Consider the following 15,306-nt stretch of genomic DNA (forward strand, 5'->3'; position numbering starts at 1 on the left):
ATTTTTTTTTTTTTTTTTTTTTTTTTTTGTAAACAACTAATCTTCTTGACTGGAAATTCATCTTTTTGCTTTATAATTTCAACTTTTTGATTAAAAATTACGTTCTTTTTTGGTTGAAATATAACTTTTTACTATATTTTTTGTTTAGAATTTATTTTTTTGGTAATGAAAATTTATTTAATCAGTTAAAAGTTAAACTCTTTTCTTCAAAATTAAGTTTTTTTATTGAAGTTTCATAATTTTAATTGTAAATTCATCTGTTTGGTTAAAAAATGAGTAGTTTTATTGAAAATTCGTTATTTTTTAGTTTTTTTTTACTAGTTTGTTTTCTTAACTGCATATTTAACTTTTATATTTTTAGTTAGAAGTTGATCGCTTTTAGTTGAAAATTCAAGTATCTGGTTGAAATTATCTGGTTTTTTGGTTAAAATATCAAGTAGTATATTTTAAATTTTTTATTTCATTTTGTTAAAAATGATTTTTTTTATTTTGAATTTTTTCAACTGAAAAATTCTATTCCATCCCATTGGATATTCCATCATTTTAGCTAATTTATATCTTTGGTTGAACATTAATTTATTGAACTAAAAATTTAACTTTTAGGTTGAAGATTCATTTTTTCGTTCGTTAGAAATCAATCTTTGTGGAAAATTGATCTTTTTGATTGCAAATTTAATTTTTTTTTTAATAAATCATCATTTCAGTTAAATCTTTAACTTTTATTTTAAAATTGGACTATTCCAGTTAAAACTGAATTTTTTTAGTTGAAAATTCATGACTTCATTTGGAAACGTAAATGTGTTTGAAAACTAATTCTGTTGGTTTTAAAATTTGTTTCTAATTGAAAATATAACTATATATTGCAATTAAGTATTCCATAATTATAGTTAAAAATACATCTTTTTGGTTTAAAATTAATTTTTAAAATTAAAATTTAGCAATTCAATTTTTAGTTTAAAAAACTTTTGGTTACAAATTTATATTTTTTAGTTGAAAATTTAACTATTTGGTTGAGAAGTCATATTTGATTTATAAAACCCTCTTCTTGTAAAAAATGATATTTTTTAGTTCAAAATTGTGAACGATTTAGTTTTAAAAAATTATTTTTTAATTGAAAATTCAACTAGTGCGATTAAAATTCCTAAATTAGTTGAATTTGCACTAAATTTTTAGTATAAGAATATAAAATATAAATGTATTTCAATCATTATTCAAATTCATGGACGTAATAGAAAAATTCAAGAAATGATTAATTGTGATTAGAGAATTCATTATTTAAATTGTCGGTGGTGCTAATATATTTAATAATATCTTGTGATATAATTTGTGAAAGCTTTCTCAATGAAACATTTTAATTGAACCCATTGAAGCTGAAAAAAAAACATAGTACACTCGCAAAATTTTATACGTATTCCGGGTCGATTGTTTTAAAAAGTGCGCAACAGTTGTATTCAGTTATGCTTGCAACAGTTATTAATATTATTTGAAATTATTAATTTTTTTAAGTTTTTATCACATGTCTATCTTTGGAAAATGTTATACACGGAATTTCACCCTCGACAGCGAGAAATAACTAAATCTACTTTCCAGGTGCAGGTGTAAATTCAAATCCAGCGGGAATCCAAGAGAGGAGACTCTCATCGCCCAGCTCGTTCCAGAGAAGAAATCTGGAAAAGAAGGTGACACCAGTGAAAACGATCCGAAGGCCCTCGATCAACGGCTCGAGTCGGATACTACGAGGAATCTTCGGTCTAAGGGATTGGGACCAAGGTAGGTCGAACCGAAACGTAGGCTGTCCAAGCCGTCACCGGACAGTTGTTGGACTCATTAACTCTGTCAGCGAACCGACAACTCCTCAGCGATGGCTCAGGTCAGATACGATCGCCGCGACCCCGGTGAAAACTCTACGTTCAAGAAACGTTGACATCGCGGGTCACACAGTCTCGGCCCAGGTCGCTCATCAGTATGCTATGAAGCAAAGTCGATTACCTGTGCCTGCTAAATTGAAGGCCACACCCACGTCCATGCTGGCCTTCCCTTCGCCTTCGCAGCCTTCAAAAAGTAAAACCCCTTGTCCCGCGACCCCATCGTCGGCAGCAAAGACGAGACAGACCAGATGTGCTGCAAACAGTGTTAGTGAAAGCTGTAGCAATGGAATCAGCACTGCTGCAATCACCAACGATTCCACATTGACCAAAAGGGTCAAATCACCACATACTCTTGTTTCGCCGCTTAGCACGAGATCGCGAATCAAGCGCCTCGGGAAATAAATAAATATTTACCGACATCAATTCGTTAGAAAGAAAGATAAATGTTCTATATCGATCGATCCAAATGACAAGGTTCTCCCTCGGAACATCTCATAAACGGTACTGGGGACACTAGCGCTCTCGCTGAGATATTACCTTGTCACTTGGACACATCGGCATCCAGTTTTATGATCAACGTCTTTTATTCGTTCCGATATACTCGATTTTCATCCTACCACTTCTGTATCAATTTTCCTTACACAAATTTACTTTCAGAGGTCTAATGTGCTCGCGAGTTTTATGAGTAAATTAGTTCTTTCCCGCTTCTTCTTAGTTTCAATTTCGGGCGTGCAGACAAATTCGACATATAAAGGCTCGACTCAGTTCGATTCGAATTCTAAAAAAATGGGATCGGATTGAGTCGAGTTTCGAATTTTTTTGCACGCTCCTAATTTCGGGTTTTTTCTTTCTTTGATCTTGGAACGCTCATTGCGATTCTTCCCGGTTGGGTTATTTTTATGTAACGCTGATCTCATACATAGTCGTTTTTATGAATTATTTCATAAAAAATCGTGAAATTTGGGAAGAGTAAGAATCGATTTTGATATATTTTGATTTTTTAGTTTAGGTATTAATATTTAGTGCATGCTTTTGCAGAATTAGTTTTCGGTTGTAAGCACTTTGTGATGGGAATGTATAAAAATAATAGAAATATGTATAGAAAGTATTTCGAATATAATTTTAGTTTCAAATCTAGTTAATTCTAACATATTTATACTGGGGCATTTAATCTAGAATTTAACTCTAAATCTTGTTCAAAATCATTACTCACTTGACAATCTATTTCTCCTTACAATTAGTCATATATAAATTATTTTTAAGCAAGCTTTGCAAAAAGACATAATATTTAAAAGATTTTTTACTTTGGTAAAAAAATCTAAACTACGTATATAAAAGTAGTTTTATACTTTCAAATATTTAGACTAAAGTTTGTTATATTCATACAAAAAATAGATCTTTTTATAGCAATCATGAGGCCTGAGAGATTTTTTTGTTTAAATTAGGGAAGCGGGAAGAACTCTTTTATCCAGATACAGAACAGGAAGGAATTTACGAAAGTACGTGCGCATCGGGCTGAAAGACGATTATAACTAAGCAACAGATTTTCCGCATTCTTTTGTCCCCCAGTATATTATGTTCGGTATAAATATTTTCATATTTTACAATCAAGACCTTCGTATCTGTAAAAGTGTGTTTTTCTCTGAAAAGTATTTTATAATTTATGTAGCAGTTAATTTAATTTTGCGTCTTAAATGCAACGAATTGCATTTACTAATCGCGATGGTATATTTTGCTCTAAGCATAATGTGCAAACATCACAATAGTGGTTTTTGAAAAAATATTATTTTGAAATTCTTTATTAGAAATCTGAGCCAAGAACTCTCCCCTTTTTAAGTAAGTGACAAATGTCGAAGATTTGGTTAACTAATCCTTTTTCTTGATAAGTAAATAATTTTTTTAGGTGTATGATATTTTGCTAGGAAAAATGATCTTTTTGTAAGTGGTAATTGTTTCATTTAAAAGCCAATATCTTTAAAACTACTCCGTTGCGTACGTATAGAAGACTCAGTCCAACCTTTTATTTCGGGTGCTGTACCACAATAATTCGGTACATTGCTTTTGCACGAATTAGACATAACTATTATGAAAGAAAAAGCACCTGCAAAGGATTCGCAGAACACGATGTAAAACAGATTCCAGTTAGAAACTTGACAGCAGACTTTTTTTTTGAGAAACTTTTACCGGCGACTATTGGACCGTAGAATATTTTACTGGAGCAGAAACTCGAGTTTTCAAAAAAAATCGTGTTTTCGAAGATTTTTACCTCTGCTATTCTTTTGCTACATTTAATTGGTTCTCCTTAATTGAAATATCGGGTTTCAGAAAATTGATAAGCCTGATTCCACATTTATTAATTCTTATTTTAATCTTTTTTCGTTTTTCCACAGCAATCTGAACTATGTGTGAAGCTTAATTTGCTATATATGTGAGTGCCATTATATCTAAAACATTGTCTGATAGATTTTTGGATACTTTTTTTTAATTGTACAAATGTACACTTTATATAGATCGATTAAAAAAATTCACATTGTAAACGGGAACATCGTGTCTAAATGTCAGAAAAAAATAAATAAAGTGGAATTGCTGATGTGTTGAGGAAAGAATTCTATGATAAAAAAGTCTATTAATGTGCCTACGATATAATTCTCGACGTATGTACACATATTTGTGAAAAAGAATTGCTGCTACGATGTTAGGACAAAGGCAAGAGTCCTATTATCGTTTATTTATGTATAAAAAAAAAGAGTATGAACATGTGAAAGTGATAAAGCTAGAAGATGCTCGTAGCGATCGTGAGTTTGAGTGTACAAGTATTTTTTGAATAAAGTGACTATAAGATATAGTAAATATTAAAATTCTATGTATAAAAACAAATCCACGGTAGAGGTTTGTTCTCCCCATGAGGCAAATAAAGGCGCCAATGATCACAACATTTCTCTTGTTTCTTTTGTTTGCGTGTGTCTAATCTTTTCCTTTATCAAGGCGGCCACTGCACAGGGTGGGCAATTTAATACTGGGTTAAACATTTTTCAAAATAATATTCAGGCATATATTTTCAACTGATTTTCCAGTTTTTTTTTAAGTATCTCCAACTTTAACTAATCACACTAACAGTGAATTTGTTTCTAACAATTAAAATTTTCATCAAATGTCCTATAGAATGTCACTGGCAAGCCAATTGAAACAAATTTTAAAAAACGTTGAAAAAATTGCTTAAACTCTACATTTTGTTTATAAAAATGAATAATATACTTCTATTTATTTTTATTATGCTTTTGCACGACTTCAAATAGTATTACGGGCTTTATAAATATTAAAAATCATTACAAAACTTTAGACTGCTATTTATAATAATGCAATTGTTAACTTATTATAAACTCTCAATTAATATTTTGCGAATCTTCATTTACCGATTACATGGCAATGTCACTCAAACTGAACAATTTATGCATCGGAAACTTAAGAATGTTAATAATAAACTAGAAAAAAAGATGCATGAACTTTTTTTGTAAATCGGTTGTCTCTCTCTCTCAAGTATTTATTTAGCTTCCCTTTAAAATCGGCTGAAAATATAAGCCGGAATATTATTTAGTACATATTTTGATTGCTGAATCGGGAAACCAGGAAATGACCAAGAGTTAAAACAATTATTACAAAAGCCTTTCATCAGTTCGAGTGGCATATTGCTTAAAATTATGCAATTTTTAATGATATCGATTTTAAATTCTTTTCAGTTTGCATAATTTTCAAGTAGGAAATTACTCAGTTTAAAATTTACTAAAAGACTAAAGTCTTTTACTTTTAATCATTTTTATGTTTTAGTCTTAATTTTTAATCGCTCATTTTTAAGTTGAAATCTTTTTAATACAATTTTGAAGGCTTTGAACAATTAAAAGTCAAAAATCTTACTAATTGACTGGTGAACTTGAATAATTCTGAATCTCTTTATAATTAAACTAATTTCAAATTGCAATTGCAAACGTTTAAAATTGTAGTATTTCAAACTCATAATTCAGGGTGTAGATTGGTTGTTGGTTAGTCAAACCAATCTGGAAGTGTCTGAATGTTCTTTAAAGTTCGGGATTTTTTTTCAAAAGCGTGTTAAATTTTTGTTATATTGCAATACAAAATTGAATAACAATGCTTCTTGATTTTTAAAAGGTGGCATTATATTACTCTATTTGACTATTTCGTTGAAAATTATTATTTTGAATGAAAAATGAGATATTTGGTTGAAAATTGGTTTCTTGTTGATTAAAAATTATGTTTTTAAATTAAAAATGTAATTGTTCCATTTGGATATTCCTGCATCTTAGTTACAAATGCATTTCTTTGGTTTAGCATTATTTTTTTTTTAAATAAAAATTTCTTCATTCAATTTTTGGTCTCAAAATTATATTTTTTAGTTAAAAAGTCATCTTTCTGATAGAAATAATTCTTCTGGTCAAAAATTCAATTATTTTACTTGTAGATTCACCATGTTAGCTACAAATTCATCATTTATCGCTTTGTTTGAAAAATAACTAATTTGTTGAAAATACGTTTTTTGTTTAGTAGAAAATTATTATTTTTTATCTGAAAATTTACATTCTTAATTTTTGGCTGCCGATTCATCTTTTTTTTATTTTCAAAAGTATGTATTTTGTTTAAAATTCGACTTTTTGGTAGAAATTAACCTTGTCGATTGAAAATTCATTACTTTGTTGTGAAAATGTAACTAATTGTTTCGTTTGGTTGAAAATGATTCTTTTTTAAACTGAAAATTTTACTATTCTAATTGAATATTCCATCATTTTAGTGGAAAATGTATCTCTTTGTTTGAACATGAACTTCTTTTAACTAAAAATTTAAACTATTCAATTTTTCGTTGAAGCTTTATCTTATTATTTTTAAATTCATGTATTTTGATGAAAATTCGTCCTTTTTGTGGAAATTAATCCTCCTAGTTGAAAATTATTATTTTTTTTTGTTGAAAATTCTACTATACCAGTTAAGGATTCATCATTTAAGTTGACAATTCATCACTTTTTGTTGAAACATTAATTGTTTTTTTTTTGTGGAAAATTAATTTTTCTAACTCAAAATATATTTTAATATAATTTGTCAAAACTTTCTAAATTAAACATATTGATTAAATCCCTAGAAAATGAAAAACAAATTTATAATAAACTCGTGGAACTTTATGCATATTCCGAGTCTGACAACTATTAAAATTTAATCATTTGTTTAATAGTGGTGAAACGTGAAAATTTTCATTTGCGAAATTTTTTATTTTAAACGTTACAATTTTAGTCTCCATTTTTCCAATATTTTTCATTTGTAACTGAAATTGTTGAATTTTAAAAAGTATTCATCACAGTTTGAAAATTATTATTTTTAACAATGAAAATACTTCAAATTTAAAGAAAGCCAGTTTAAAAATGTTTTAACTGCAGAATTTATTTTATAAAGTATTCCTGTTTAATGAAAGTTTTAAATAGTTTAGCTCTTCAAATATACGATATTGCAAAATACAATATTTATATTGCGAGAAAAATTCTCTGAAATTAGTGAGTGTACCCATTATTGAATAATAATTAAAGCAACTATAGTACTTAAATACATTATTTATGAATAATTAATTTACAAGTTTCCAGTGCTGAACGATTAAAAATACTATTAACAGAAATGTGAAGCTGAAACATTTTAAAGCATGCTGACCATGTGAAAACTGAAGACAGAAGTTGTTTTCCAATACAAACTGGGAACAGTTACAAAATATATAGTACTTTTTTAATAAGTATTAGAAGGTGAAATATAAAAAGTTAAATACCTAATTAAAAAATCTAATATTCTAAATTCCTCGACTGCAATGTTAAATGTGCTAACTTGAGCAATTTTTAATTTGAGCCTAAGAAAAGAACGAATCAGTAAAATTGAACGATTCCAAATTAAAAATATTTCCTTTTGGTTAAAAAATGATGACAAATTTGTTATGTTTACAGCTTTTACTCGTAAAATAATAATAAAAGAGTATGTAATTTAAAAATACATTTTTTGCTCAATAACAATTTTTCTGAAAACGTGCAAAAACATGTTTTTTTGTTGTTGGATTGAGTCATATGCACACATTTAACAAAAAGTTGAATGTCAAATCTGAAATTTATTCTGCTTGAACCAAAGAAACATCTTATCGTTTTGCATTTTTGGATATAAAAAAAACGTTTGTCGTAATTTAGGTGTTCTGGGATTTCAATTTTTTTGCGATTTGGAACGTTAGAAACATGACGAAAAACAATCAATCCAAAAACAACTTTTCTTTATTTGTTTTGGATGTCGACCCACAAATTGTTATCCTTCAGGTCAAACGATACGATTAATTTTAGCATTCTCATTTCGCTCTGCTGAACATATAATAATTTTGTATTTAACTAATTTTATTTTTTCTCTGACTTTTTTATATCACCAGGAATAGATTCCCAACGCCCTATAAGTACATACAATTTAAAAAATTATTCAATGGCAGAAGTCATTGAAAAATCTTTGAAAATTATTTTATAATTTAACATTTCTTATAAAAAGATTGTTTGTTCTTGTTGACATGTAAAAATAAATGTGTAATATTTCCCATATTTTTCTTGAGAAAATTACCCTATCTTGAAATAATTTAATATGAAGTTCAGTTTTGAGTAGTGGTCGTTAAAAAAATGCATACATTTTTAAATACTTTTAAAATTTTGATTTTTTTTTTATGCATTTTAGCAATTTCCCTGTTTTTTTGTCACTGGGGAAAAATAATGGCACAATTTATACGAGTATAATTATTTATTTAAATCTCTCTCATCTCTTCAAATTCCACTGCGTAGAGGCAACCTACACAGATTGCAATTAAATGTTGGCGATTGCACATCATTTTCATTAATTAGTTTCTTTACGAATTTGGCAATAATCGTTCGTTTTTCTGTTTCAAGCAATTTAGCTAAAGTTTCACTTTCGAGTTTCGACTTCAACAAAATAATCGAAGAATTAAAGTCAGTCTCAAGACAAAATTGGTTGAAAAATCTTTAATCGTTTCAAACCACATACGCTTTTTTTATATTTATGACAAAATAACGACACTTAACAATGCACGGCATACATAACACAACAGTCAGCGCCTTTCACATTAAAACTTTCTAGGAACTTAAATAATGAGCATTAATGTAATGTACCGCACAGTATGAAAAAAATTATTATGTCACATAATAGTATTTAGCATAAAAGTGTTCGGTTCAATGAGAATTTTATGGCTTGTGGCCTGTTTGTATTATTTACAAAAGATCGATTCTAGCGAGCTACGTTTCAGTTATTCCTATTGGTCATCAGAGACCAACGAGCCACGGAATTACACGGGTTGCAACCTGAGTTTAATACTGCAATGCTTCACAAATAGTGGAGCAAAAAAAAAGGCTGGATTAAATATTAATCAATCGTGGGAAATTTTTTTCAGGTTTTAGGACGAGCCTTCATTTTTAATATTCCAAAAAAAACCCCTATAAGTACGTTGTGTATTTCTTAGATATTATTTTGATTCACTTTTTCCTACTTTCAATTTTTGGTACTTTTTAAATAAAACTTAAAAATTTAGATTTTTAAATTTTGATTCTGCAAGCAACTTCAACTCTAAGATTTTTTTTTCGCTCCACTCTATTCAACAGATTCCCTTACTCTTCCCAGCAAGACTGACACGGTATGAAACAATACTTAACAAATCTTAAAAATCAGAGCTTTCTTAATATAACTAAAACTAAAGTTTTTTCTCGACTTGCCTAGTGATGAGTCAACAGATAAAAGAAACGTGAATTTTCTTGGAAAGGTGCCGTGCATAAATTAAGTCAAGTTTTTGGGGCGCAGGGGGAGACAGAGGGGAGAAAAAACATTTTTTAACTAAGATATTTTGTTCAAAATTTTACCATTTAATTTTTAAAAAAGCCTTTTTGTTTCAAAATTCAAGAACTTTGATGAAAATTCGTATTTCTGACTTGAAAATTCAATAATTTGACGGACATTTTTTTCTTGTTTGAATAAACAATGTTGTTTGTTTAAAAATGTAACTATTTTGTTGAACATTCACCTGTTTGGTTTAAAAATGTATTTCTTTTTGTAGAAAATTCAACTATTTGGTCAAAAGTTGAACAATATTGTTTAAAATTAATTTCTTTCTTTGAAAATGTAACTATATTGTTGAAAATTCGTGTCTTTTGTGGTTGAAAATTATTATTTTTAAAATTTCAATTTAATTATTTCATTTTTGGTTGAAAATATATAATTTTTCGCTAAACAATTTTGTATTGTGTTAAAAAATCTTATTTTTTGTAGAAAATTAATTCTTTTGATTGAGAATGTTAAAAATTATTATTTTTAAAATGACAATTTAACTATTTTATTTTTGGTTGAAAATGTAGCATTTTTATCTGGAAACCATGTATTTTGTTAAAATTTCATCTTTTTTGGTAGAAATTAAATCCTTTTAATTGAGAATCTTGTTAGAAATGTATGTATTTTGTTGAAAATTCTTTTTTTTTGTAGCAAATCAATTTTTTGGTTAACAATGCAACTCTTTGGCTGAACATTATGTTTTACTTGAGGATTCAAGTCTTTTATTGAAAATTCGTCTTGAATGGTTAAATTCAACTTTTTTTAGTTTAAAAAGAAAATATCTTTTGGCTAACATATCAACTACATATTTGATTTTAGGTGAATAATTAATTTTTTTAACTAAAAATTTAACTATTTGGTTGAAAATTCAACTGTTGTTGGAAATTCTTTATATAATTGAAAAAAATTTTTTATCAAAAGTAAACTTTTCCATTTTTTGGTTAAATTTTGTTCTTTTCAAGATTAAAAATGAAACTGTTTTACTGAAAATGTATGTAATTATCCAAAAAACGTATGTTTTCTCATAAAATTAATCTTGTCTGTCGAAAATTTAACTGTTTTATACAAAGCTCGTCTTTTTACATTCTCATCAGAGAAGATATTAGATTTGTGTAAAATTTGAACCCCCCCCCCCCTCGGTTTTGGTCAAATTTCCACGTTTTTAGACCCCCCGAATCCGAAAAAACAGGTTTTCACAAATGTGTCTGTCTGTATGTGTATGAGCTTATTTTGAACATTTTTGAGTCCACATTTTTTTCATGATTCAAAAATTCTCTGTACACTTGTTCACATTACTTGAAAAGAAAAATATCAATTTTCGATAGCACTACACGATTATCATAAAAACTTTTTGAATTTTTTCGAAAAATTCGAAATTCAAATTTGAACCGCACAAAAAATAATAAAAAAATAATAAGACAAACATAGTGCATCCCAAAAAATATCTACAAATTTGTTATTAATCACTTTGTTATAGAACACGTAGTTTTAAAATTATTTATAAAAAAATATTGAAAATACAAAAATTAAATTTTTCGACACACAACACAAGTTACGAAAAATAAATAGATAACATTTTTTCACCGAAAGTAGAGCAAACAAATTTTTATTAATGTTTCTTTTGTTTTACATTCTCATCAGAGAAGGTGCTAGATTTATGTAAAAATGTACCCCCCCCCCCCCCCGTTTTGGTCAACTGTCCACATTTTGAGGCCCCCTGAATCCGAAAAAAAGTTTTTACTAATGTGTCTGTCGGCCTGTCTGTATGTATTTATTTCTGTCTGTCTGTCAGCGCGATAAAAAAATCCAGTCGCCAAAATTATGTAATGTTAGGAAATGAGCTTTCAAATTTGAAAAAACTTAAAATTCGCAAATTGGCAGCAGGTTTTAAAGAAAAATCTCATCACCAGGTACGTCAAATTTCTAGGGGCTTCCTAACTCTAAACTTTCATTCTAAAATGCTCGAAGAGAATTTTCTCATCTCTGCGCAAAGCAGTTGAGTCAGTAAGGCACTGAATTTATGTATTTTCACACACAAATACATATTTTTAATCATTTACGGATTGTATCGCATTCATTACGTGCGTTACATTGTTCGCAAGCAATTGCACAGCCCGTTATAAATTAAGAGATAACAGTAGAGAAAAGCGGTAATGCAGGAATGCGCGATGAAAGTCGAGTAGTTTTTAACTTCGAAAATCGTACATTACCTACGAATCGAATGACGGCGTTGCATTTTGTGATGCGCACTTACAATTTCATTTTGCAAGGGATTTTTTTTTTTCATTTTCGTGTCTATTCATTCCTTGTTTTTTTCTAAATACTAGCTTAGCCTACAATTTTCTATCTTGGGCAAGATTCTTGCTAGATTTGGCCTATCTACAAAATCGAGAGTTTATTTGCTTGGCAAAAAACATTTGAGCAGACATTTTTTATTTAGCTATTTTAATATGAGTCAGATATAAGGAACTCTTTGTCATTAAGTTTCTCAAATAAAATTATCCTAATTTAGCTCTCAGAAGTTAAAAATATTTTAGAGAAAAAATATTCAATGAAAGAATTCATTTGTTCGGGGAAAGTGAGAGCTTTGGAAATAATTTGTTTAATCGTTTCTATTCGCCTCACAGACAATAGGAAAGTTTGGCCCACTTTTTGTTTTAAACGCTGAGGAGGTATTGATGCAATCGAATCACAGCCGATCGTATAAATTCATAGGACTACTTTTTCCCCTCATATTCGTTAAAGAAGTTGGAGAAAACTGGAAAATGCATCCAAGGTGCTTGGAGGTATTTTACAAACCCAACAGCGCACGGCACTCTAGTACTTTATATCTACAGTATTTGTTCAGTAACAACCTCGTCAGAGTGAATTTTACGACGGACTAATTTTAAGTAACAAGAACTTTTTTCAATTCAAAACTTGAGATTAATTTTAAAATATACTGTACACTTTCCTTAGAGCAAGTTACACTTAACGTGCTTTTACAATTATTGTACACATGCAAGTAAAAAATTCACTTGCATGAATTTTTTTTCGAATGCCTGCATAAACATTCACCCTTGTACCGAACTCAGAAGTACCAAAGGTGAATACTTGACTAGAGTTGACGAAAGGTTACTTTTGTTATTCGGCTAAGTTTAAGTAATCGTGTAACCGCATCATTCGTAAAGTTTATCTAAATTTGAGAACTGGTTAAATTTTGAAATTCAGATACTGATTTTCTTAAATTCAGACAAACTTTGGCTGCATTTAAGGGCAGAAAATTTGTAAGGTGTTACAATTTTAAATATTCTTTTTTACTCTGGAGAAAAGTACTCTTCTTTGGTACTTTGTCCAGGTTAGAGGTCGATCGCTGGATTAGTAAAATGTTCAAACAGCACAGCCTTTTCGCGTACCGTATAACACCTTCAGTTCTGGTACGATGATCTTTCTGATCAACGCGTTTGTCTTAGCTGTTAGCATGTCCCGATGAGCATCCTTTTTGTAGATTTTAATCCCGGGCCGATGCACCAGAAAAGCGTTGTCCAAAATTAAAAAGTCGTAGTCTAACACGCACAGGGCATAACCCTGAAAAATAAAACAAATGTATTTGTTTGCTTTCATTAGAGAGAAGAATTCTACTTCTATATTTTTTGGAGAAAAAAAAGAGAAAATAGGATTACGTAGTTACAGAAGGAAATAATATTACCTAGGATAGTAGATCAGGATTAAAAATATTATTAGGACTTTACAAAATCAAAATTTATGCTGAAAACCGAAGAATTAGTGAGATTTTTTTCAATTTTGTGCAAACTGGTTTTCTAGAATATTTTCTATCTATTTGGAAAGAACCTCAGAGATTATTTGGTCATCCAATACTTAAATATTCAAAAGTCAAGAATAAATCTTTTTAATTCCTTTAATTGAATTTCCAATTCAAAAAAATTAAAATTTATTGTCAGTTTGAATACAAATTAAAACATACGATTTCAAATTGAAGCACTCGAAATTGAATAGTTCAAATTTACAAATACTTATCCAATATTGGAAAATATAAATTTTAAATCCTTAAAATTTAGAGTTTTATTCGAATTTTGAGTGATACTGAAAAAATATATGACTACCGTCGGTCTATGAGGTTGCAGTAATCAATAAAGTCGGAATTTTGTAAAATCGAGTTCACCATTTGAAGACAAAACAAAAGTCCTCTCCCGAGCTGAAGTGTTGCTAAATTTAGTCCATTCAGCTTGGAGTAGAAAATGTTATCCGGTTCCAAGGAAATAGGTGTGAAATTATTAAATTTAAACGTGATGCTAACCTAAAATAGGATCAAGCATGTCTGCGAATTGCAATAAGAATTGAAATTTTTAATTAAAATGAAAGATCAAAACTCACTCCCGAGATATTGTGGTTTTAAATGTGGTTACAAAAGTTAGCCAGTTTGAGTAAATATTTCAAAAATTTCACAGTTTTTGAAAATATGCTATCAGTGACAATTAAAAATGACAAAAATTATTCTGTTCCGAGAAAATCGAAATTGAAGGACCGAATTTTTTGCTGAAAGACTGATATAAGTAAGAAATTTTCATAGTATTTCAATAATTGAAAATTCAGCTTTAAATATCCAATTCTAATTTTAAAATGAACTTTATTATTCTAGATTTTTAAATTCTATAAAAGCTCTCATTTGAAAGTTTCAAGATTTTGAAACAGGAAAACTGACAAATATTTTGTAACTTCAAACTTCCAGAGTAGATTAGACCTAAATTTTTTATTTTAAATAAAAGCATACAATTGATTCATTAATGTGCAGAAGACTTGATATTGTAAGACAACATATTTATTGCATTTTCTGAGATTAATTTTTATTATGTCAATTATTTAAATTGGGCATATTCTAAAACTTCAATACTTCAAAGCTTAAAAAATAAAAAATAATAATTTGGACACATGGAGAGTAAAAAAAATTTAAAACTTATCACATTAAGACACTTTACAAATTTCCAAATTGTAAGTCCTTAAATTTTTATTATTTAAATTAATATTATTCGATATTTGATTAATTGAACACCTGCAATACTATTATATATATATATACACACATATATATATATTATGTATCATAAGTTTGGAGAATGAATCAAGCGAGAAATAGTGAGATATCACTGACCGAGAAAGTGATACTTTCACAGCAGAAATTCCAAAAAGATTGAATTAGAAAATGGAATCAACACTTTGATATTTGGATGAAATTGTGACATTGAAAATTTTTTGTTTTTACTTTTCGAATATAGAAAATTAAACAAGAAATTTCATGGTGATAGAAAGAAAATATTTTGTAGAAAATGAGTAGGAACAAGGTATGTACATCGATATCTTTATGTTATAAAAACTTCGCTCGCAGTGTACGTCTAAAACCCTGGAAAGATTCTGAATTCGCCGAATTTCTTTGAATTCCATAATTGTGGGTCCGGATGCAATAAGGGCACATAAAATTTTTTCGTGCGAAAACGAAGTCTCCTGGAGGCTTTAGAAAAAATTTTCGAATTTTAATTTTCAA

The 15,306-nt window shown here is 28.7% G+C and overlaps 2 protein-coding genes and 1 long non-coding RNA gene across 4 annotated transcripts in view; 2 read left to right on the forward strand and 1 right to left on the reverse strand.

Annotated features, from left to right (window-relative positions):
- LOC117175850 overlaps positions 1–4,803 on the forward strand; it is a 9,198-nt gene extending 4,395 nt beyond the window's left edge. Inside the window, exon 6 of the mRNA XM_033365635.1 lies at positions 1,591–4,803. Coding sequence (XP_033221526.1) covers positions 1,591–2,270 — 680 coding nt within the window. The 3' untranslated portion in view covers positions 2,271–4,803. The remainder of the gene's footprint in view (positions 1–1,590) is intronic.
- Positions 4,804–11,470: 6,667 nt separating this feature from the next.
- Positions 11,471–15,306, reverse strand: part of LOC117176879 (beta-1,4-glucuronyltransferase 1) — an 18,325-nt gene continuing 14,489 nt past the window's right edge. The window contains exon 5 of the mRNA XM_033367237.1: positions 11,471–13,334. Coding sequence (XP_033223128.1) covers positions 13,137–13,334 — 198 coding nt within the window. The 3' untranslated portion in view covers positions 11,471–13,136. The remainder of the gene's footprint in view (positions 13,335–15,306) is intronic.
- LOC117176880 overlaps positions 13,904–15,306 on the forward strand; it is a 2,096-nt gene continuing 693 nt past the window's right edge. The window contains exons 1-2 of one of the 2 annotated variants that reach the window (XR_004467633.1): positions 13,904–14,320; positions 15,041–15,106. This is a non-coding gene — a long non-coding RNA (uncharacterized LOC117176880). The remainder of the gene's footprint in view (positions 14,321–15,040; positions 15,107–15,306) is intronic. The other variant, XR_004467632.1, reaches the window with a different exon arrangement.

Source organism: Belonocnema kinseyi, chromosome 7 (assembly GCF_010883055.1).
Source record: "Belonocnema kinseyi isolate 2016_QV_RU_SX_M_011 chromosome 7, B_treatae_v1, whole genome shotgun sequence".
Classification (NCBI taxonomy): domain Eukaryota; kingdom Metazoa; phylum Arthropoda; class Insecta; order Hymenoptera; family Cynipidae; genus Belonocnema; species Belonocnema kinseyi.